Consider the following 22276-nt stretch of genomic DNA (forward strand, 5'->3'; position numbering starts at 1 on the left):
CAGCAGTAGCAAACATCTTATTTCCCTGGGGAGCAACGCACTGTGCCCATTGCCTGGTGGGTGACCCGAGTTGCTGCAAGACTGAGCACAGACTGCATCAACCTGGAAACGGATGCAGCAGTTGGATCTGCTGGCACATCACCCACCCATTCGAAGCAGATGCCAGGCTGGCTAGTGACATCAACTGTCTCAGGACCTGCGTGTTCAGAGATGGCTGCTCTCCTCGGATATTAATACCCACAGCAGTTCACTCTGGCACTTGGCTTTAAATGACTTTTTTTGGGGGGGTGGGGGGTGATATACAGACTGCCAAAAATTGGCCTCTGAAAAGCCTCAAATTGAGACACAATGCCCCATCTAGGATTAAAACTATTCACTGCAGCAGGGCTTTTGTTTCTAAGGCATTCAGAGCATGTCTCCTTACAAATATTTGTTTTTCAATAAATCCTTGCTACTTTCATTGCCTTTACCTTGCAACTTAACGTTCATTTGTACCAAGCCATCTCATTACATAAGGCTCAATGCTCTCAATGTCTTGCTGTGCAGTTTCCAGCTGTCCTACGCATTTATCACCCTCCCAAAGCCAGCGTGGCTAGAATTTTGATAAGGGCTGGATTTATTGCATCTCCCTGCTGCCTCGGTGCTTGAAGCAGAGTTCCTGTTTGGTTCAGGCAGGCTGACCAAACACATTCTTAGTGACCGCAGCTGGAGAGGATTTGAAGGAGTTTCCTCCTTTTCATTTTCATCTAACTCAAGGAAGCCTCAAAAATCTTGCTTTTAGCAGATCACGGTTCTCAACTTCTTACAGGGGCATTAACAGTGATTTCAGGAATAATTTTAAGAAACTTTTTCCACACGATGACTGCTAATGTACAGTGGTTCTTTCAATCAGTCATTACTTTTAAAAGGTGTGCAACGTACCTAGAATGACAGCAAGGCATGTCAGATAAGCAACTGATGAGTATCTTAATACTTTCTGCTTTACTTTGCTACAGCTCTGTGTTGTGCTTATTCTAATAACTGTTATTAGAACAACACGAAGTAAAGGTGATAGCTATCCTTGGGCAGCTGCCTAGTAAACAGCCTACTGTTGAACGAGCAAGGCTGTAGACTTTCATTTCTCCTAGAAGATCAGACGCCCCTGTTCATGCTCATTTGTATGATGCCTTTCTTGCAGGGTGAAGAGCCGCATACAAAAGGACAATGCATCAGTAACACTGACTTCAACCAGACCAGCTTGGACTTGTATCTAGATGTATGGGACTGACATAACTGCTCACTAGCCCACATGGAGTTCAGGTATGAGCAGCCCTTGAAGAAGCTTGGTTCTGCCATTTAGTTTTCCATGCATCTTACAAACAGCAATTTGAATAGGTTGATTTTTTTCTTCGAATCTTGTATGCCACAACGATGAACAAAGCATAAGAAAATGCCTGTATGGAGAATCATGATCTTGATGGATGGTGATGAACCCTTCTGCACATCACGCCCATTCAATGAAGAGGAGGAAATGAGGAGGATGCAGGCAACTACAGGGCAGCTAGCCTCACTCTGGTCCCTGGGAAGATTACAGAACAAAACATCCTTAAAGCCAAATCCAGGCCCATGAGGGATGGTAATATTCACCACTGTAGTGCTAGCCCAGTCTGGTTGCCATTTGTGATGAGTCCTATGGACAAGGGGAGGGCAGGGGTTGTTTACACTGACTTACAGCAAAAACACACAGAGTGGATGGACAACCTACAATGGGGGTGAAAAACAGGGTGGACTGCTGTGCTCAGACTTTAGTAGTCAACAATTTGAAATCTAGGAGGTGTCCAGCTGCAAGTGGTTGGGGTTGGTACTGGAGACAATAAAGTACTGGAGAGGTGGCTCAGGGGTTGGTACTGGAGACAATACTGTTTCATGTCTTACCCACCTGTGTCATGGGACAGAGTGCACCCTCATCAAGTTTGCAGATGACACCAAACTGAGTGATGGGGGGAGAATGGGAGCAGGACAACGCAAAACATGTGAAAGGGCTCCCATTCAGTTGGATCTTGACTGGCTGGAGCGATGTGCTGATGGAAAATGTTACGTTTATCAGTCCTGCACCTGAGAAATAATAGATCAAGGGACCTGGGACTAACGGTGGACACATTGAATAGGAGTCAGCAGTGTGCCCCCTTGCAGCTATGAAGGCCAACCCTGTACCAGGCTGCATAGTAAGACCATGACCAGCAGGTTAAAGGAAGTTATCTTCCCCCCGTATTCAACACTTGTAAGCTGCATCTGGAGTAAAATACCCAGTTTTGAGCTCCTCAGTACAAAACCGGACATTGACAAACCTGAAACAAGTCCAGCTGAGGACCACCAAGATTGTTAGAAGGCCGCAGCACATGACATGGCTCAAGGGAGGCTGAGCTGGGTTTGTTCGGCTTGGGAATTAAGGCTGCAGGACCTGCAGTCTTCAACTACCTAATGGATGCTTACAGAAAGTATAGAGCCAGACTCTTCAAGAGGCAAAAGGCAAGCTACAGCAAGTGAATATCTGACTGCATATCAGACAAAAGTTTGCATTGAAGATGCTACAAAACTGGAACAGGAAGCCAGAGAGGCTGTCGAATGCCCATCTCTGGAAATACTCAAAACGTGACTGGACGCAGCCCTGAAAAACTTGACCTACTTTCAAAGTCAGCCCTGCTTTGGCCAGGAGGTTGACCCAGATGACCTCCAGAAGTCCCCTCAACTTAAATTACTCTATGATTCTAAAAACTGAAAAGATCAATGCAAGCTTCACAGTGTGGCTAAACAAAACACACACACATCTGTTTATCTTACGCTGTGTGACTGTATTCCAGTCCCTTAAGATAATTTTCATAATATCATCAATTTTACCTTAAGCCCTCATTATCAAATAATTCAGGCTGCACAAGCATTCAGGTACAGATGATCTGTCAAAAGCATGAATCCTAAAAGTAATGGTACTGAAGTTCAGGAGTGACATTTATCTCTACACAAGTAAAGCTGCCCAATTCCAGGCCCTGGTTCTTAAAAAAAAAAAAAAAAAAAGCTTGAAACCGCATGGTTTGGATAAGATATACAACTCAAGTCCTGGCCATTTTTAGTTCCTCACAACAGCTCATGTCATTTCTTTGACCTTTTGTGTCAGACACATGAAGAGAAATAACATGAACAGTGGCTAGTATCCTTTGTAGAATGTAACATTAAGACATGTACCTTTCTAGATAGATACACATGAGCTAAGATTTTGTGTATACTGAGATTTTGTCCCCAAAGCATGAGATATTTTTCCTACAGCTGTAGCAGACATGTAAGAAAATTATTTCCTTAGCTTAACTTTGGCTTGCTTCTTTGCATATGTTTTTATAAAAATTCAAAACCCTAAGATCTGGAGACAGTATCACAGCTGTAGCTTTAGGTTTTTCAACCACTAACTACATATCTACAGATTTTTCCAAAAGTTAACATTTATTCATAAGTTCATACTATCAGCAATCCTTTGAGAGGAATTATGCTCTTAAAAAATAAGCTTAAACAATAAGATGTAAAGCTAATAATGGTCTTCGGTTTATGAACACCTTACCCGAAAGCAGATGAGACATCCATAACTAGAAAAAGTGTGGCAACCTCCTTTCGACAGTGTAATAAAGAGCCTCTTCCATGTGATAATATGAAAAACAGCTACTAAAAATGTGACCTTTTGCACATTATTTGCACATTTCTCTCTGTTGTTTACTGTTTTCTATGCTTGTTACCAGCAGAATGATTGACCGTTGCATCGTATAGCTGTTTGTTTCTTTCTTGTTGTAACTAGCGCTACTGTTAACATTCTCCACCACACCTTCTACTTGGAGAAACAGGAACATTCAATGCAGATTTACTAAAAGATCACTTTTCCAGTTGATGGTAATTACAAATAACAATGACTTTATCACGACAGAGAATGTAGGAATGGTTAAGAGGATATGCTCAGTGGCTAACAGGATATGCTAACCATATTTTCCCTGTTGTGTCATGGATTCTAGGAGTCAGGAAAGAATACAGAACACTGGGATTCTTTAAGAAATCTTGTACTAGTCTACTTCTGGAACGATTAAACATCTGTGACAGATAGTCTATCCACTCCATATAGGGAAACATTTATGTAGTACCATCAGTTAAAGCTTGAAGGAAAGGAAAACATCTGTTTAAACCAGTTTACCAAAACTAAGCGTACATTGAGAAGAAAAAAATGTAACTGAAGTCAAAAAGAGGGTATGTCTAGCTATAGCATAGACTCCTTCATAAATAAACAAATAATACTCTTAAGTTTGCTACGGTGCCTCTTCAGCCACATGCTTAACCACAGCTTGCTTATGCTTTTAACACCATATTAGTCTTTAAGGAGCAGGAATTATAAGTCTGTGCCCAATTTGCACTCAAAGCTCCCAAGACCCTGTATATTCTGCCCTCCATCTTAGCCCTTTTTCTTTTGCACATCTTCCTCTTCCCAGGTAGCAGGCACAAATAAACAAACCGATAAAGTTCGTCTACCTGAGCTGAATTTTTTTTTGGATGGATAATTCTGCCAGATAAATAAACTTCCAAATATTAGAGAACAAGAGAAGGGACACAGAACAGTCAAGACAGAACACTTTTGTTTTTGTCAATATTTCTTTAAATCCCAATCCAGCTCCTAGTAAGACTGGACACTACTTACATCACTCCTAGAACTGCAGAAGAATGGAAACACAATAGGGAGCGAGTGGAGAGGGGGACAAGACAGCCCAGTGTCTGGCTTCAGACATTCACATACATAAAGCCAGCATCCACTGGAGTCGTTAAGGCCCAGATGCCCCACTAATAGGAACAATCCCAAACACAAAGGTAGCACATGAAATGTATTTACCTATTTAAACACAGGCAGCTGGTCAGGCTAGAACGGGGAAGGTAACTGCTAATTCCTTGTACTACAAGGAAGGAATGGAGTAAAAAAACCCAAGCCCACGGGCAGGTTTTTGCTTTGTGAACCTCTGTCTGTGCTGCTGGTTAACAGTGGTAAGTATAAAAAAATCAAAGAAAAATAATCTATTTATAGAACAAGTCAGTAGTCTGAGACATTTAGAAAAAAGTAAAAACAAGTCCTTCTTTAAAAATGGATTTACTAAAACAACTGTCACCCAGGATGACCCCAAGCCCTCTGGTCCTCTGGCAAAGCCAGGGGCAACTTCAAACAAGAACTGTTGCTGATTGTACACTGGTACACATCCAGCAAAGCCAGCAGGGAGGGGGATTTGCGCTGCCAACAGTATCTGCAGACTGCTTGCTGGTATCGCTTGAGGCCATGCCCGTAGCCTGGTGATACTGGAAATAGGTGTGAGTGAGACTTTTCACAGAAGCACATGTCAGTGTAACCTCTGAGGTAAGTGGGCTGTCTTCTTTCCTTCCCATCCCTGGGTACAGATCACAGAAGCTGGTGCCCTGGGTGCTGTACCTCCTTGCCAGCTCCATCCTGCGTGAGACAACTTTAATATGCAGGAGTGCAGAATTCTAAGCAAAGCCTAGAACAGGAGAGGGCACCCCTGCGGAAAGGGAAGCACTCTGCTTTTCCCAAGCTCTGGTCTAGCTAGACATCTTCATCAATGTTTTCTGGCCCTCCTCAGGACAGGAAGATCAGCTGTTCCCCACTAAGGAAAAAATTTTGCCTAGTGGGGTAGAGTTGGGTTTCTTTTTTGGTAAACAGAACCTTTGCTGACTTCTGAGATCATGAGCTCCTCTGCCCTTTAGCTACAAAAGAGAAATTAAAAGAAATTCATCCACTTGCTCCCATCCTTATAGTGTAGTGTTAGCTGCCTGGATATGGAGGCAACTTAACTCTCCCAAGACACTGCCCTACTCACTGGGTTGCCATGGGGAGGCAAAAGATAACTTCCAAAGTCACCTCCTTAGGGTAACCTGGTAGGCCTAAAAGCTCCAGCCTATACCCACCAGTTCCAAGCCAGCTCCACTGCCAACATGTACTTCTAACACCCTGAAGTGTCTAATCTAACAGCCTCGGGTTTGCTCAGTCTCTAAGAGCAACAGCCACACTCAAAGATGGAAATACTCAAGTCAAAAAACACTGGCTGGAGCTCCTAATCAGGCGGTGTCTGCATAGATGAGTCGGTACCACTGTGCCTTGACGTCCCCATTGTATGAAGGAAGCCAGCTGTAAGGAAGGGACCAACTCTGCTGCAGGTCTGTACATCCTTGGAAGTGAAGCTCAGTGGCTACATTAGCTTCAAACCCTCTTTCTGTAGGGTTTCAGTGGTCCATTTCCCAACAAGTTCCAGGCATCGACTAGTTGCTAACTTGTCTCCTTAAGATCTTCCATTGGTAGTTTGTAGCTCAGTAAGAAAGGAGGAGGTGGTGCATGAGCAGGGCTACTTGGTCCCTGCATTGGCTTCTTTGCACAGTTTATACATATGTAATCCTCATTCTCAGCCATTTCCGGAGAGACACCAACACAAATTTGATGAAACCACTCATCACAGCCACCATCACACTGCACCCAGTCTACCTGCAAGAGATCAGATCAGCAACACATAGCACATTACAAGGAAAGACAGATAGGCATAGTTTCCATGAAGAAAATACCTTCTATTAAACCCACCTGATACACCTACAACACAAAAGCTTTTGGGCACAAATTAATGCCTTGTAGAGCTTGTTTTAACAAGCTGCTTCAGTTTAATAAAAAATAACACTCTTCGAACAAACCTCGCCCCTCTTGCATCCTTAGATCATCACAATACAAACACACACTACTACTGAGGAAGATGACAGGTCTTCTCAAATGAAAGACAGGTATGCTGGAACACATTTAAAATAGGAGCGTGCTCAGGGACCGTTACTTCAGCATAGATGAGAGTCTACAAATACACATCCTAAATTATATATATCCCCTTAGACTGCATTATCAAATGGTAGCTTTTGCAACTTAAAAATTACAGAAAACAGAAGGACTTGTTTACTGCTTTTGGCTAAAAAAAAAAAGCCACATGACATCAGCAGCTTTAATACTTTTCTACCAGCTAGATACTAGGTACACAGCTGGCCACCAAATGCCAAAAAATGCACACAAACTGTAACTCTAAAGTGTCAGAACATTTAAGCTAAAATTTTTCAAACTTTGAGCTGAACTTGCTATGGAACAATTAGGAAAAGGCATAAAAAGTAAATTAAAACTTAGGAAGGAAAAAAAGATGAATTATTAGATTTCTGTAATTCCCTGAGTAAAAGTACATGTTAATTTGAGTCAGTGGGCAGAAACTGAGATCTGCAGGATAAGGAACACAGATTCTTAATTTTAATGGCATGCACTGGTACAGTTATAAAAATTGTTACTGCTGTAGTTCTGCTTTCACCTGACAGGGGAATGTGAAAATGAAAATATATTAGAAAAATAACAGTAGTGGCAACCTATCTAAAATGAAGAAACATTATCAGCTCAAGATTTTACTTCAGTTTGTAGGAAAACTATTCCTGAACAAATTTTTATAAGTGGTAATGGACACTAACAGCTGCAGCTTCGGTCATTACATTCCAGTATCTGCCATTTTTTACTTGTATGGCATTCACCTGTTGAATGCACAAAAACATGTCCAACCTTACGGAAAGACAGTCATTCCATTAAAAGCTTTGATTATACAATCAGGAATTTTACTCAGTTTAATTTATGGAAGTTTGACAAATTTAGTACAACCTTCTCTATAATATGAACTTTAAGGCACCCTCCTCCCTTGCAATCTCAATTTCTGTAAAAATGTACTAATACAAGCTAATTATCATCTGTGAAGTAAAGGGAACGGTGGTACAAACACTGTAACATCTTTTGAGTGATTGAGTGTAATTTCTAAACTTGCTCTAAGTTTAAGACTTCAAAACTGGTCTTTTAACTGGTCTTCTTAAGTGTTCAAATGAACACTTGAATTCCATGTTTTAATTTTGCGAAACAAGAAATAAGTTCTTGGTATTTGTATTTGTTCCTACTCTCTCTTGTGCAAGCCAGTGCAGTATAGTGTCAATCCCACAGTACTTATTGGGAGTGGTTTTTTTCTTCTTTCTAAAAAGCAGAGAAAAAACATTCCGAAAAAGACATTTTTTGATCATCAATTAGTCAGTGTTAAAAGCTGACAATCAGGACAGGCAGTACCACAGAGAGAGGCAGATCAAGTTTCTTTTGTAATAATCCAATCAGGTCTAAAAACACTGATTATTTATCTCCAACAAGAAAAGTGAAGCACTGCAGTTTGTAGAGCCCTCAGCCTGCAGCATCACTGTTCACAGACTGTATGCAAGTTAGAGAAAATATACTTCATTTAAGAACATCGCACATCCCACTTCTGCTCAGAAACACACTGAAGTCAGGAACATTTCTAGCTGAATCAAAGAGTTAATCCTTTGAATCAGACAATGCATGTTGCACATAGCCAGCAAAAAATTACACAGCTTAAAGAGGTTGAACTTCCTAACCAAGACAGAGTACCTTTTCCCAGGTTCTAATTTTCCATCTCCTCCTGTTTTAAAGTACGTAAGACAATAAGGAAGTTCTATAGTTTTATCGACTACATCTGTATATGTACCCAAGTACTACTCAATGCTCTCTCATTTCCAATCATACCACTTTTGTTGCTCATGCTGTTCAACCTAATTATTAAATTGCACTGGGGTTTTTGACTTCACATGGAATTGCCTATGACAGAACTAACTGAAAACTCACTTTGTCCTTGCAGGGCCTCTGGCAGTTTTGTGCAGCACATACAGCATTCTCATCATCTGACTCTTCTGCTCCTGACCAGTCGTACTTAGAAGGAATATCTAGAACTTTCTTCTCTCTTTTTTTCTCTGTGCTCTCCTTTGCTAGTTCCACCTTTGCGACAACTGCTTTCTCTCGCTTCTTCTTCCGCTCCTCTTCCTTAGCCAGTTTCTTTGCCAGCTTGTTTAGCTCCTTTGTCTTATCCATGGTGAGTTTTAGCTTCTTCTTCTTGGGTTTTTCCAGTTTTTTCAGCTCTTTAGATTTTTGCTTCATATCTCCAAAGAACTGCTCTGCTCTCTCCAGCTTTCGTTTCCGCTTCCTCTCAGAAGAGTCTCTCCCTCTCATTTTCAGTGGTTTCTCATCCATGCTGTCATCCTTCATAGAAAGGGTGAAAAGAGATTTTTTTTCAAATGCAAATTTCCACATACTGCAAACCTGTGGTTTGAGAGATGTACTTACCTCCACCATTACCCTGACATGGTATGAATAAACCTATTCAACAACATACTATCACAAATTCTAAACAAAAAGGGGCTCAACTTTATTGTCGCCATACTAGAAAAATATAATAAGTGGTATCAACTGTGTCAAAGTACAATGAATCAAAAATGTCCAGTGGAAAAAGTAAATCATCAGCAAGGCTAAGGAGGCAGAATAGCAATAATTACAACTCCCTTCTCACATTGCTTTTTAATAGAAGTTGAGAAGAGTAATCATTTGTTAGATGCTCTTGCTTATTTTTCATCCTAGGTCAGTCTTGCCTGTAATTATTTTTGAGAGAAAGCAATTGCTATTCTGGAGATTAAGAAAGAGCAACTGGTGAATTCTTAAAATGTATCATCAACTCAAGCAAGAGAAGAAAGTAACAGATCCATTATTTGAAGAGCTTCCAAACTGGCACACATTGTAAACATCCTGGCGTCATTAACAAATCTTAAATAGCAGATTCAGATCAGAAATGAGGCTTAAAATTGGCAAACTCTGTCACTGCAGGTAGCACCCACAGTGACAAGTCCTATTTATAGCTGAAAGATTCACATGTATAGCTCCTTTGTACAAACAGGACTGACTCAATTTGAGTAAATCCATCTATATACTTTAACCTTAATAATTATTAATAGATTAAGGACATACCATAAACCAGTAAAAGACTGTTTACTGTATATTACTTAATATAGCTACTCCACCCAAAACCAAATCCTCTGAAGATTATTTTACAAAAGACTACCTACTTTGCATGTAAATAGACATAGAAAGGTAGCCAATTCAAATTGAGTAGTTCTGGTCAAACAAGTATTCATAAGGGTTAACCAGAAAATGTTGTCACACACACACACACACACACACACACCCACTTACACCCTTTTAGACTCCCCTCGCCCCCAAAAAGCTGTGCTTAACTACTAATGTAAGAGTCTGGCATACTATTTATAAATTGCTATTTGCTGGCATTCAAACTGTTCTTCAATCAATCCCATGCCAAAACCATTACACTGAAAGAACATTAAGCTTATGAAGTGAAGTACTTGGGTCAAAACATAGTTAAGCAGTACTTTTTTGGAGGCAGGGTCTGCTTTATACTACTGTCCTAACAGATGGCAGTTTGGCAACACTTCGACTTACCCATTGTATATGGATGGCACCCACAAAATGAGACAACTGATTAATATGCTCATCTAACCTCACTGTTCACAGCATGTAACCTTTCATCTTATATTACTGTACACTACCAAAAAGTCAAGAAAGAACCATCTTCAATATATTTCCTGTGCAGTTCAGTAACCAAAAAAGCAATCATGTACTCCATAACTACACATGGTCAAACTGACCCCTAACTTCAGCTGACAGATGATAAAGGATGGGTTCCAGTACAGCTCTTCAACACAAAAGTTTACCTTCTCATCCAGCACACATCCTTTACCCACTGCATGAATGAGGCTAAGTGATTTGGACTAGACCTCAGAATCAGCAGATAAACCTGCCTCATTCATTGTCAGCTGAACAAAGTGATCAGTACATCTTCACAGTATATTCATCAAAAAACTGCTATGTCTATGTTATTCTGAGGAAGAGGAGGAATCTTATTACCTGCATTACCAAACCAAGTTTTATTTAAAAAAGTGTTCTTTCCCCAGTAACAACAAAAGTTCAGTAACATACACGTATCAGGTTATACAAGCTAAGTGTAGGCTTTCCATCTTCCAAAATGTTTCTTGTAATTCTTTTGCAGATCAGTTCTGATTCCAAGCACAATCAAGAACAGCATTTCCTTCCCTAACCTTGTATTTTCTAAAATAAGGTTTGCATATGGAACTGCCTGAGAAAACTGTTCTAAATATAGTTAATCGCGGAGAACAACGCTACGGCATGACTGATCAAGAACTGAAATTTTGTATCTCTTATTCTGTTATTTTCTGGAATCTACTATTCCCTGGTTGAAATCCAAACATGTCAAGTAACTAAGCACTCCACTACCCCACATTATATTTTTTAAAAAGCCACCATAATAATGTGGTGGGGGTTCCATACCAGAGTATTTCTTCAAGTTCCATACCTCCATGACATGAAGGAACCTGTCCTCAGAGGGTGGATGAGTAGCCTGTAAAATCCGCCAGATGTGCTGAGTCTCATCCAGTGATACCTCTAGTAGATCTCCTACCATCATTAGATCTTCTAGCTGAGCTTTCGCTCCAGGTGACAGCTCCAATACAGGGGGCTCTAAACTGCGAGGTACCAGTGGACTCTTCCGAGGCTGCTTCCTTGGAGTGCTAGAACCTTTCAGACAGGAGGCAAGTCATATAAGGATAAAAGAAAGAGATCAAAACCAAAAGAAATTACATACTTTTTACAACAACAATCGAAGGAGGGAGACAATCCCAAGCAAAAAACATTGGCATAGGTCTATACATCAAACACTGGGAAACTAACTGCAACGTAACTCTACTGTACCTTCTTACAGACAACATATCCTCTACAACTAGCACAGCTGGTAAAGCAGTTCCTCTCCTTACTGACTGCTCATCCCAGCTATCTGTTCAATTTTGTCTCAATGTATACAAAAGCAAATACCTTGAGAGCAGCTTTTAGAAGCAGATGAATATGCATGTTCGGCACAGAATGAGGGAGCAGTCCACATGTGTGTCACCACTTCCTCTGATTTAATGGGGATTTCTTCATCACAAAACAAATTGGGCTCCAAGCTGCTAGAAGATTTTACACTGGCATTGTCCTGAAAAAGACCCACAGAAAACATGCAACATCTGGATCCAGAAAATACCTACTTCAAAGTAAATTCTACTAAGACTGACCAGTCTGCTGCTCCTAAAACCCTACTTTGAAGCACCCCACCAGATACACCAAGACCATGTGCAAAAGGTACAAGTTACATCCCTACTTAAATAGTGGATGAACATAGCAACTACAGAGGTAGGTCAATAGAATTATAGTCAGTGCATGAGAAACACTTGACAAGTTTCCTCACTCAGCAGTCCCTCAAGTATGGTCTTCAGAAGTCAACATAATGAAAATAGGCTTACTCTAGCCTACGTAATTTTTTTTGCTTCAAAATTTGACTGCAAGACCATAAAGATTGGCATCTTTAGTAAAGCAGGGGTATGCTGAGTAAATAATGGTTACTACAGAAAAACTATTAAAGGTCTTACAGGTGAGGAAAAAAACAGGGTGTTCCAGCACAGCAAATATCAACATAATGGCAAACAATCAAATGTTGCCCTGGGATCGAGACTTTTATGGCAGCCTTAAACTATTTTAACATAGGAGCAAACACTGAAAGGAAGAGGGCTGTAATACTTGAGACTGTTGTGAATATTTCCATGAACAGAATAATGATGGCATTGGCTTGTGCTCAGCTCAATGCGTTGTGTAAGACGCTCAATACACTCAAAGCATTGTGTGGGATGGATGCTTGACTTTTTAGATACATCGTATTCTGAAACAGGACACATGCCTTCAGGTGGATCCACTAAGAGAAGAGAGATTAGGAATCTCTTAGCAGTGGGAGAAGCTTTGTTTGACTTTGCATTACATAAGGCAGAAAATTCAGAGAAGGCACAAGCCCATCTGAGCAGATTCCCTGATGCCCCCTAGTACTAAATTCTCCCTCTTCTTACCCCTGCAGGTGAAATTAATAAGGATAATCTCCTCAACCAGCTCTCTATTTCCACAGCACGTTCCAGAACTCAGCTACCCTGTCACATTTATGATGAAACTGGCCAACAGGTTAAACATACTTAGCATGCCGTGTAAGACTGAAATCTTTCAGAAAACAATAAAAAAGAAGAAGCTAGCTTAAAAGAAGAGAAAGGCTGTAGAGCAGTTATTGACAATATTTACCTGAAGATTAGCTGTGTGGGTCCCAAAATGGCCAACTCAGGAAATTGTACCACCCAGACACTGTCATTTCATGACATAAAAAGGGAGTTTAAGAATGGTAATCTCTCTCTGGCTTTCAGTTACATGTTTAAAAGGAAGTGAAGTGCACACTAATGATTTTAGTACAGAACGAGAAGTGGGAAATTCAGATTTAAATTGCCCAGATGAAAAGGTGGAATAAATATATTCAGAAAGAGGAAGATATTCTCCCTACATAGTAAAGGTTATATCTCGTACAATATCTTGTTCTGGATATCATATTATACTCCATTAAAGAAAGTTCAGGGCCAATAGGGAAATTAATAAAAAGATACCACCATTTGGTGGCCATAGGGAACACAGGTACAAAGGCATGAGAAAAAATACATGAGACAAAAATGAAAGCAATTACAGGTGAAGAAAATTTACAGTGAATTTGACCAGTGAATCAGTCTGCTTGGAACAAATCTTAAAACAAGTCTAGCTACTGCACTCATAATGAAGTATTTGCTAGCAAGAATCATGTTCTAATTAGAAGAAGCACAATATAATCAAACAGGCCTCTTCACATCTGTTTTTGTAACCACTGTTGTACTTGAGTTGTCCAAGACCGTGGTTTTCGAAACATAGTCTATGGACCCTTAGGGATCCAAGAATTACTTCTACAAGGTCCACAATAAGGTATTAAGAGCAAATTCATTCATGATGCATCATGATCTATATCCTCCCCCCCCCTTTTTTTTTTAAACACATCACTCCACTGGAAAATGTTTATGGATCATAAACTGAAAAAAAAAACAAAACAACCTTGAAAGCCAACAGTATAAAAATAATTAAATTCTGAGCAACTTTGCTTCTTCTTTTGAACTTTGCTGCTTCTAGATTAGACCTGAAGAATTTGGTTGCCTGAAAATTTGTCTTCTATTCCAACCATGTTAGTTGACCTAACAAAAGACATTTCTGGTCCTATCAGCTTTGCTTTGACAGATTTTTACTTTTAGGTTTTTACAATTACATATAGTAATGGACATCCAAATCAAAAGGGTTAAGTAACAGATTTTGAAATCATGACAACAGAATCAATAAACAAATGAAATTATGCTCCTGCAAAACCCTCAGATCCTGACAAGCATATGCCATCTTTCTTGACATATGCTTTATCACAGCCTCAGAAAATGCCACATCTTTCAGAAATGCCTTATTATGACTCTTGATGCAAAGAACAGTTCGGAATCTTTTTTTAATATATATAAAACTAATTTAATTAAAAGCTGTAACACCCAATTGCAATGTACTTTTGTTGGCATTTCACATGGGACTAAGACAAATGTGTGTATTTGCATAAAGCTGCTTAGAAACAAAATACTAAATATGGGAGATTGAGGCAAATCATACCTGGAAAATTCACTGTCCCTTTATAAACCAGAAAATCTGCCTTAGAATAATTTACATGACCACACTGGCTTTTAAGTTAGCATCTTTTAAGATAGATATGACACTCTCGCTAAAAAGAAAACACTGCACAAGAAGAAACAGTGGCATTGCTTCTTGTCTCCACATATATGAAAAAGACATTTCAGAAGTTCTGAAGTGAAATACATCACACATTGAAAACATTTGGTTATCTCTACAATTGCCTTGTCATGACAGTTCTTCTCTAGTTAAAATATTTTTAAAATTTAACTGCAGTTACAATTTCTGAACTGAATCCAGACACTAATTTTACAACACAATCCAGACATCTAGTCCTGAATATTTCCACACATCCAAAATGCAACACATGTACCTCCTTTATATGAGGGTTGAATGAAGAGAAAGGTATGAAAATGTGAAAGAAGCTCTGGCATCAGAAAACTTCTTACAGGGCATGCAGTTTTCAAAGACTAATTTTTCCTGTAGCAAAAACTGTTGAAGAGCTCTCCATACAGAAACTGACTCATATTTATGATTCATGGTATCTCTTGAATGGGGCATAAAGACAATGTTCATCCTCCTTGGTATTATAAATACAAATCCCTTGAGAAGTGTTATCTTTTCCCTTAGCACTAAAAAGCACAAACTCAAACAGGACATTTGGAAATTTTGAATAAAAACAGTACAAAACTTCCCAATAGTCCAGAACTGAGACGTTCAGAGAAAATCAAGAAGTACCTCTTCTGCAACAGGAGCCAGGGCAGAATGTACATAGATAGTTTAAGATACAAAAAATATTCTGAATAAATTGAATTAATAAAAAACAGGTGTTCTAGATTAATTCCATGCAGACAAGTGACACTGGATTACTTACCTTTATGTCATAGCCATACGTCTCCCTGATGTCTTCATCAGAGTCTGTCTCTTCATCATCGTAATCCAAAGTCTGCCGTGGGGATGAGGACACACTCCCTATCACTCTGTTAAAGGCTGATTGCTGGAAACTAGTCAAGTGTCCCTAAAAGAAAAATGGAATTCGGGAATGAAACAATAAAATTTCCAGAAAAAACTATTAAAAAGCTGACAAAGAGTTACTGAGAAAGAAAGCAGTGGTTCTTTTGGCCTGAGGATAACTGCCTGGACAGTCACAGAAAAGCCTAGTTACAGCAAGATGTGAAGGAAGATAGGGAAATAGCCAAGGAAAAGGTTCTATTAGATTTTATTTCCATCTTTTTGAATAATAGTGACTAGAAATATCTAGATACTGCTGTTCAGTGCTACCAAATTATAGCCTGTGGTTGTACAAACTTCTTCACCACAGCATAATCTGATCTCAATCTCAAAATGAAGAGATTAGCTGTAAAAGTACCAGTGTTTGCCTACAGTCCTCGCTGAAATTTACTAACAAGACACCAAATGCCCAAGAATGACAATCCATGAGAAATTATAAGTATCAAGACCTTTGCTTCTGTCATGAGGGAAATGGAATTTGGACACCAAAGAAGCCACTGCTTTACACATCTTCAGGCCCTTAGCCAGCTGTTATATCTGAACCGACATTTCTTACAAGCACCTTCAGCAGTCGGTATTGACAATGAGTACAAAGCAGCAGGCCTGTTCCTGGAGCAGCATCTAACTGACTGAAGCCAGCCATAGACTGAGACTGAGGAGCACTGAACTAAGTAATTTTGATATATCTAATTCTCAGCTTTTAACTGCCCTCCCCTCTCCCCCAAGCTTCTCCAAGAAAGATAAGGCATTTCAACACACTGAAGAAGGACAAGCACGGTAAAGAGCAAGCTATTCACACCCCTACCTGCAGGTCTGGGTTAGCTGCTGCTTTCTGTAGCTCTGCACTGATTATTTTCTCTGTTTTCTCCCGTGCTGCCTGCTCCACCATTCGCTGGCTGAGCACAGAAAGCTTAGCCAAAGCAGAGGACAACTCGTCAGTGGCCAAAGCCTGCCGCGCTCGGTCCTGCCAACTCATGGCACGTTCTGTCAAGCACTGCAATGCCTCCCCTTCTGGCAGCCGTACAGGCAGCTTCTGCAGGGACACCAGCAGAGACAGTATTGTCTCAAGCCGTGGCCTTCGAGAACGCATGCAAAGTGGACACAGAAACTTCACTTCTTTGGCCTGCCAACTAGAGCCCTTCTTCTGAGAACTTGTTTTGGGAAGGGGCACGCAGCCACTATGAAACCAGTCTTTGCACAGCTCACACTGCAGCATGAATCCACTAGCTGTTTTGCGGCAGATACAGAATTTGACTTCTTCGATTCGATCCACCATAGTCATCTTGGCCAGGTTAGCTGCCCTGAGAGCATGCATGGCTTCAATCTCCTTCTGTTCCCGCTCCTTGAATATAGCCACCTACCCAGCAAAGACAAAAACCAGTTCATGACCTTCACAGCTAAGAGAGATTACATTTTATTAGCAACGTAGGAAAAGAAAAAAAAAAAATCAAGAGATCTTCCTAGTTAAACTAGCCCAAAATTTAGGAATTGTGTGATCTAATTAAAACTTTAGCTAAAATACCTCCTCCTCAATTACTCATTACTCCCCTGAGTCCTTCTGACAGAGATTCTATGTAAAGTTCAGATAACCTTCTCCATATCTATGAAGTTTCTGAAGTTCATAATTAAATCTGTCATAAGGCCACCAGAAGAACACGTTTTGACTCCAGGAAAGAAGTCAGAATCAGTTCCATCCATCTGTCTATCGAGACAATGCAGCTGAGCATTGTTTCAGTGTTGACTCAGCACCAGGAGCATCTGTGTAATCACTTATCTTCCTGAAGCAACTTGCATTTCCTCAGTGTCTCCATTCAAGTAACTATAACAAAGCATACTAAGGTAAAACAGACTGTGTATAAGCCACATTAATGAGCCTGCATGTATTTTCTTTGTTCCCAGAGAAAGAGCAGCCAGATGACAGCAAATTCTTCTGATAAGCTGCATTGATATCCTCCCAACAAGGAGGAATTAAATATAACGTTCCCCCCAGCCCAGTTTCTACAACCAAGCACTTACAGGCTGCCCTCAAAATTGACCTAACCAAATGTGTCTTGGTACTGTTTAAGGTAGAGCTGTGCCTCATTCCACATTATTTTGATGGGATTTCAATAAATGTTAATAATACTAGATGAGCAGCCACAAATACTAACTCAAGAGCATTTAAGTCTTACACATAGCCCAATACATATTAAATACCAGCACTTACGCTCTGAACTGTGCTTCTCTCTACTTTCACTGCAATTAAAGCTGAACTATATTCTTGTGTCAAACATCATATTGAGATATTCGTTTCAGTGAGATTCATTTATCAGTTCTTCCATAAGATTTCTACACAGATTAGAGACAAATTAAACCCACGTATCAGGAGACACTACCTTTCATTGCTCCTTACCACAGCTGCAGTGTCCCTGGCCTCCTCCAGCCCGTCCTCCAGTTCACTTAGGGATTCCAAGTCAAGATCTTTATCCTTTTCCTTCTCCATCAACTCCTTTGCCCTCTTCCGCCTATTCTTACTGCTCCCATAAACACCAATATCAGTCCGAGGGCTCAAAACCTGTAACCACCAAGAACACTTACCCTGTCAGAGCCAAGGATGCCAAGAACAGAAAAAAGTCCTAATCTATAATGTTATGGGGACATATATGAGAACATCTAATATAGGAATTACAACAGAGTCACCAGACAGCAAAAAATACTCAGCAATCTGTCAATTAATGCTAGGAAGAGGAGAAATAAACAGAAAAGGATACAAGTATTTCATACATATGGAATTTGAATGTAATCAGCACCACAGTGATGTGGCAGGTCAACTTGAAAGCCACTGTGTTTTCATGATTAAATTACAAAATCTATTCAGGTTAAGCTATCATACCTATAGCTAACTGAAATACTATACGCAGTTAGATATCAGTAGTTTAACATTCACTTCAAGAACCTTCATCAATTGCAAGTCTTAAAGATCTGCCATGATTTCATATTTACATCAGCAACTTGGTGGCTGAAACAAAACTAAAAAATATGCTGTAAGCCTTTTAATATCAAACACGAGAGGCTGCAAAGCACTTTTAAGGACAAGAATTAAATTTTCAGTAATCTTGATTAGTTGGAAGGCATACTTAAACATAAAATCTAGCAAATTAAATTCACTATAGGAAAGTTCAAATTGATACATTTAGGAAAACAGTCAAATGCAAAACCAGAACATCTTAAATAACTAGTTAGGCAGAAGAATACAGAGAAATAAATTTGGACCTAGAGTGCATCATAAACTGAACAGAAATCAGTGTGATGTTGTTGCAATAGGGGCAGATCCCATGGGCAACATTAAACAGCAGTATCCCCTTTGAGACACAAGATGTAATTATTGCACTTCATGTGGCACTAGGGAAGCCATAGGGAGAGGATTCTGTCTGGTTTTGGACATCACACAAAGTGAAGACAAACCACAGAGAATAGCAACAAGATACGAGTATGAAAAATACAGCCTACAAGAAAGTGTTGAAAGAACTGGAATTGTTTTCCCTAGAAAAGGGAAGCCTGTCAAGTAGATATGATAAATCTTCACACACATGAATGATTTTTATTAAAACAAAGACAGTGACTACATTCATTGAAGTGAAATAAACAGTAGCTGACTTAATTTTTCTTATAGTTAAACAGCTTATAAAATATCTAATCTATTTTCTTAGAATTTAAGCAGTGGAACAAGTTAAAGCATTCATCAATTAAAGACAGCTTCTATGTCCATTTCAGGCCTACATTTCTACAATTACACAAAACCAGAAATCCTCCCCCCCACCCCCAAAAAAAAAAGGAGAGTTTTAATCTGTTTCTTCAAAAGTAACAGTTGAGGTTGTCTATACATAAAACAAGACTAGCCAAACAGACTTTTTTTGCCTTTTTCATTCTTTTCACCTGAGAACAGCTGAAGTTTTTTATTATAGTCTCAAAAGGAGCTGTGATCTACTGTAATTGAACCAGCTGTTCCCTCCAGATTGCAGAGGGCCATCAAGATCAGTTTCTGAAGGCTGACGCAGAAGTGTCTGTTGCTCACCTGTAACAGACTGTAGCTTGAGTTCTTCTTCAGGAAGGTTCTTCCTGTGCGCTCTCTCCAGGCACGTGCTGCAGCTACCTGTGACTCCAGCTGTGGCAGGGCATCAAGACGCACTGGTATTGGGCGGCCTTTGGCAGACAAGCTCTCCAGTTGCTCCAGGTAGGCATAGTTGCTCCCATTCTGGGGTAAAAGAAATTTTTCTAAGCCAACAATTCCACCATTGTATCAGTGGCCAGCTTAATTTCAAGCTATACACTGTTTTGTCACTGACTAAAATAGAGTTCCATAGGAAAGGAAAGGAGGGCAGGGTTTCAATCTTACTGATATTTTTAAAACTCCCTCATACAGTTTTTATTTTAACAGCCAGCTGGCTTATGGAGTAAGACAACATTTCATTTCTAGATGGTTGTCTTAAATGCTGTCTGCTTAACAGCAAGCTATGGTATCTGAGAGTTGTACAGGGGCTGATGTGAAATCAATTGGGCTTCTCAGTTCAGTTCCCAACGAATACCTGATACAAGAATAGCAGTTGCAGTCCAGAGATCAACACCTAGAAATACGACAGAAGCCATGTCCCTTTTGGATCAAGTTATGTGGGTAGAGCAATAGAAGGGGGGACTACTGAACTAACAATGTCATAACTTAATCTATTTCAGATAGAAAATTTCAGCCATCAGTTCCATTAAATCTTACACCATCTTGGGGAGGAAAAAAAACAACAAAAAACCCCATTTCCATAGCCAGCTCCAAAACTGAAGACCTGTGAGCAGAACATCTGCCACTGCAGCTAAGAATTTCCAGTGACCGTGTGGAGAACAGTCTCAATACCAAGTAAAGCCCTTTGAGAGTTACATTTGTATCAATGAATTTGCCAGCTTCTACATCCTCCATGAAATGCATAAAAGGAAGGGAAACAGAAATTGGATAGCCAATGGGGAAAGAGCAGCACAGAAAGAAAAAAATTCAAGCACGCAAGCTATGGTAAGCACATTTAACAGCTATAGTAAGGTTTTCCTTCAGGTCACCTTTGTGGGTACAGGGGCTAGGAATAAAGAACATGTCTAAATAAAAGGATGCAAGCAGAAGATTCCAGTCCCTGCTGTAACCCCTACCTGAATGGCCTCCACTTTGGCTGTCCAGTCTCTAGCCCGCTGCAGGGCTTCTTTCAGTGCCAGCACATTGGGCAGGTAAGCAGGGATGTTCTTTGCTTCATTCACGATGCCCTCCAGAGCCATCATACTTTGGCGTGGTCTAGAGTAAGAAAAACCCAATTCCAGCCTTCTCTCAAAATGCCAGTCAACTAAAGACAAATTTGACAGGCTGGTGATGCAACTTCATCACTACACTGCAGTGTAGGATGGCTCTATTCTTGGAGGGTGCTACTGGCTACCAAATAACAGGAGAGGTGAGAAAGCTGATGGACTTTGCACAAGCAAGTTCAAAAGGGCACAGCATCAGAACTCCTTAACATCAAGGAAGTTGTCTGGTGTAGCACACTCAGTGTTTTTTCTTGAGGGGGATGAATAGCAAAGACAGCAGCAATTCACAGCCTCCTGCCACTGTGCAACATGACAGGGAATGAATTTTTCAGCAACTCATCAACAATCTCAAATCCAACTCTTGAGCAATCAAACTGCTGGGAGGTAAAAAAAAAAACAAAACAAACACTACAGCTTCAAAGCCCCTACTTTTCACCACACTCCTCAACAGAGGCTGAGAAACCCTGAAGTGTGTGACCTGTGAGAACAGTTTGCAACTCACCTGGCCTGCAGGCAGACCTTGGCCTTCTCCTCCCACCTCTCTGAGACTGTAAGCAGCTCCTGCAGCTCAGCCATGGCTTTCTCTACAGCATGGTGTGGTGCCAAGCCGACACCCGAGTCAATCAGCTTCTTCATCACATCTAAGGTGACCCTCTGGGGATCCAAGAGGGTGGACCTCACCTCATCTAGCCACCGTGCCTGCTGCAGTTCTTGCTTCAGCCTTGGCAGTTCAGGAAGTTCTACATAAAGGCCAGAGCCCATGTCTATCAACTCCTGCAGCTTGGAAGAGTCTGGGATCTCATCCATCATAGCTTCTTGAGCACGCTCATGAAATTCTTCCACATCATCAAGCAGATTCTGAATTAACATACAGTACAAATCAATTAGGAAAAAACGCCCATAGAATCAAAAGGGAAAGCTGACTGAGGGATCAGTCAGCTGTGAATTTGTACGTGATCATCACATAATCAGTCAGAGCTTCTACACACACTGCCAGCTAGTTTGTCACAAGCCATCAAGTCTGACACATACTAAATAACAGACCATCTAAACTCATTTGGCCTAATGTTTTATACACCATGCATATCAGGTGCATGAAACTCTGCACCTAAAATAGTACAACTGCAACTAACTACAGCTGCTAACAAAACAGAATATTAAGCACTGCCTGGTCAACATTAATTTTAAAATAGTCAGGGAAAAGGGGACTTCTGCAAACAGATCGTCCTTTCAATCTAGTGTCAGGGTCATTACAGTAACAACAGTAATACACAACAGAACACAACATGCTGAGGAAAAAAAACAAGCCAGAGCTGGACACGGACATGAATACCAAAAGATCATTAAAGTAACAATGGTCAGGTTTTACATTACTATTTCCTAAAGCAG

General features: G+C 40.3%; 1 protein-coding gene across 3 annotated transcripts in view; it reads right to left on the reverse strand.

The window, feature by feature from the left end:
- Window positions 1–2918: 2918 nt before the first annotated feature.
- KDM5A (lysine demethylase 5A) overlaps window positions 2919–22276 on the reverse strand; it is a 53626-nt gene continuing 34268 nt past the window's right edge. For 2 of the 3 annotated variants that reach the window (XM_072872966.1, XM_072872956.1), the window contains exons 19-28: window positions 21390–21745; window positions 20741–20879; window positions 19629–19808; window positions 17967–18128; window positions 16380–16931; window positions 15438–15581; window positions 11849–12008; window positions 11334–11554; window positions 8744–9154; window positions 2919–6541 (exon numbers count right to left, since the gene is read on the reverse strand). In XM_072872966.1, the coding sequence (XP_072729067.1) occupies window positions 6329–6541; window positions 8744–9154; window positions 11334–11554; window positions 11849–12008; window positions 15438–15581; window positions 16380–16931; window positions 17967–18128; window positions 19629–19808; window positions 20741–20879; window positions 21390–21745 (2538 nt within the window). In that variant the 3' untranslated portion in view covers window positions 2919–6328. Of the gene's footprint in view, window positions 6542–8743; window positions 9155–11333; window positions 11555–11848; window positions 12009–13132; window positions 13193–15437; window positions 15582–16379; window positions 16932–17966; window positions 18129–19628; window positions 19809–20740; window positions 20880–21389; window positions 21746–22276 lie in introns of those variants that run through there. The other variant, XM_072872976.1, reaches the window with a different exon arrangement.

The sequence above is a fragment of the Ciconia boyciana genome, chromosome 1 (genome assembly GCF_034638445.1).
Source record: "Ciconia boyciana chromosome 1, ASM3463844v1, whole genome shotgun sequence".
NCBI classification, from domain to species: domain Eukaryota; kingdom Metazoa; phylum Chordata; class Aves; order Ciconiiformes; family Ciconiidae; genus Ciconia; species Ciconia boyciana.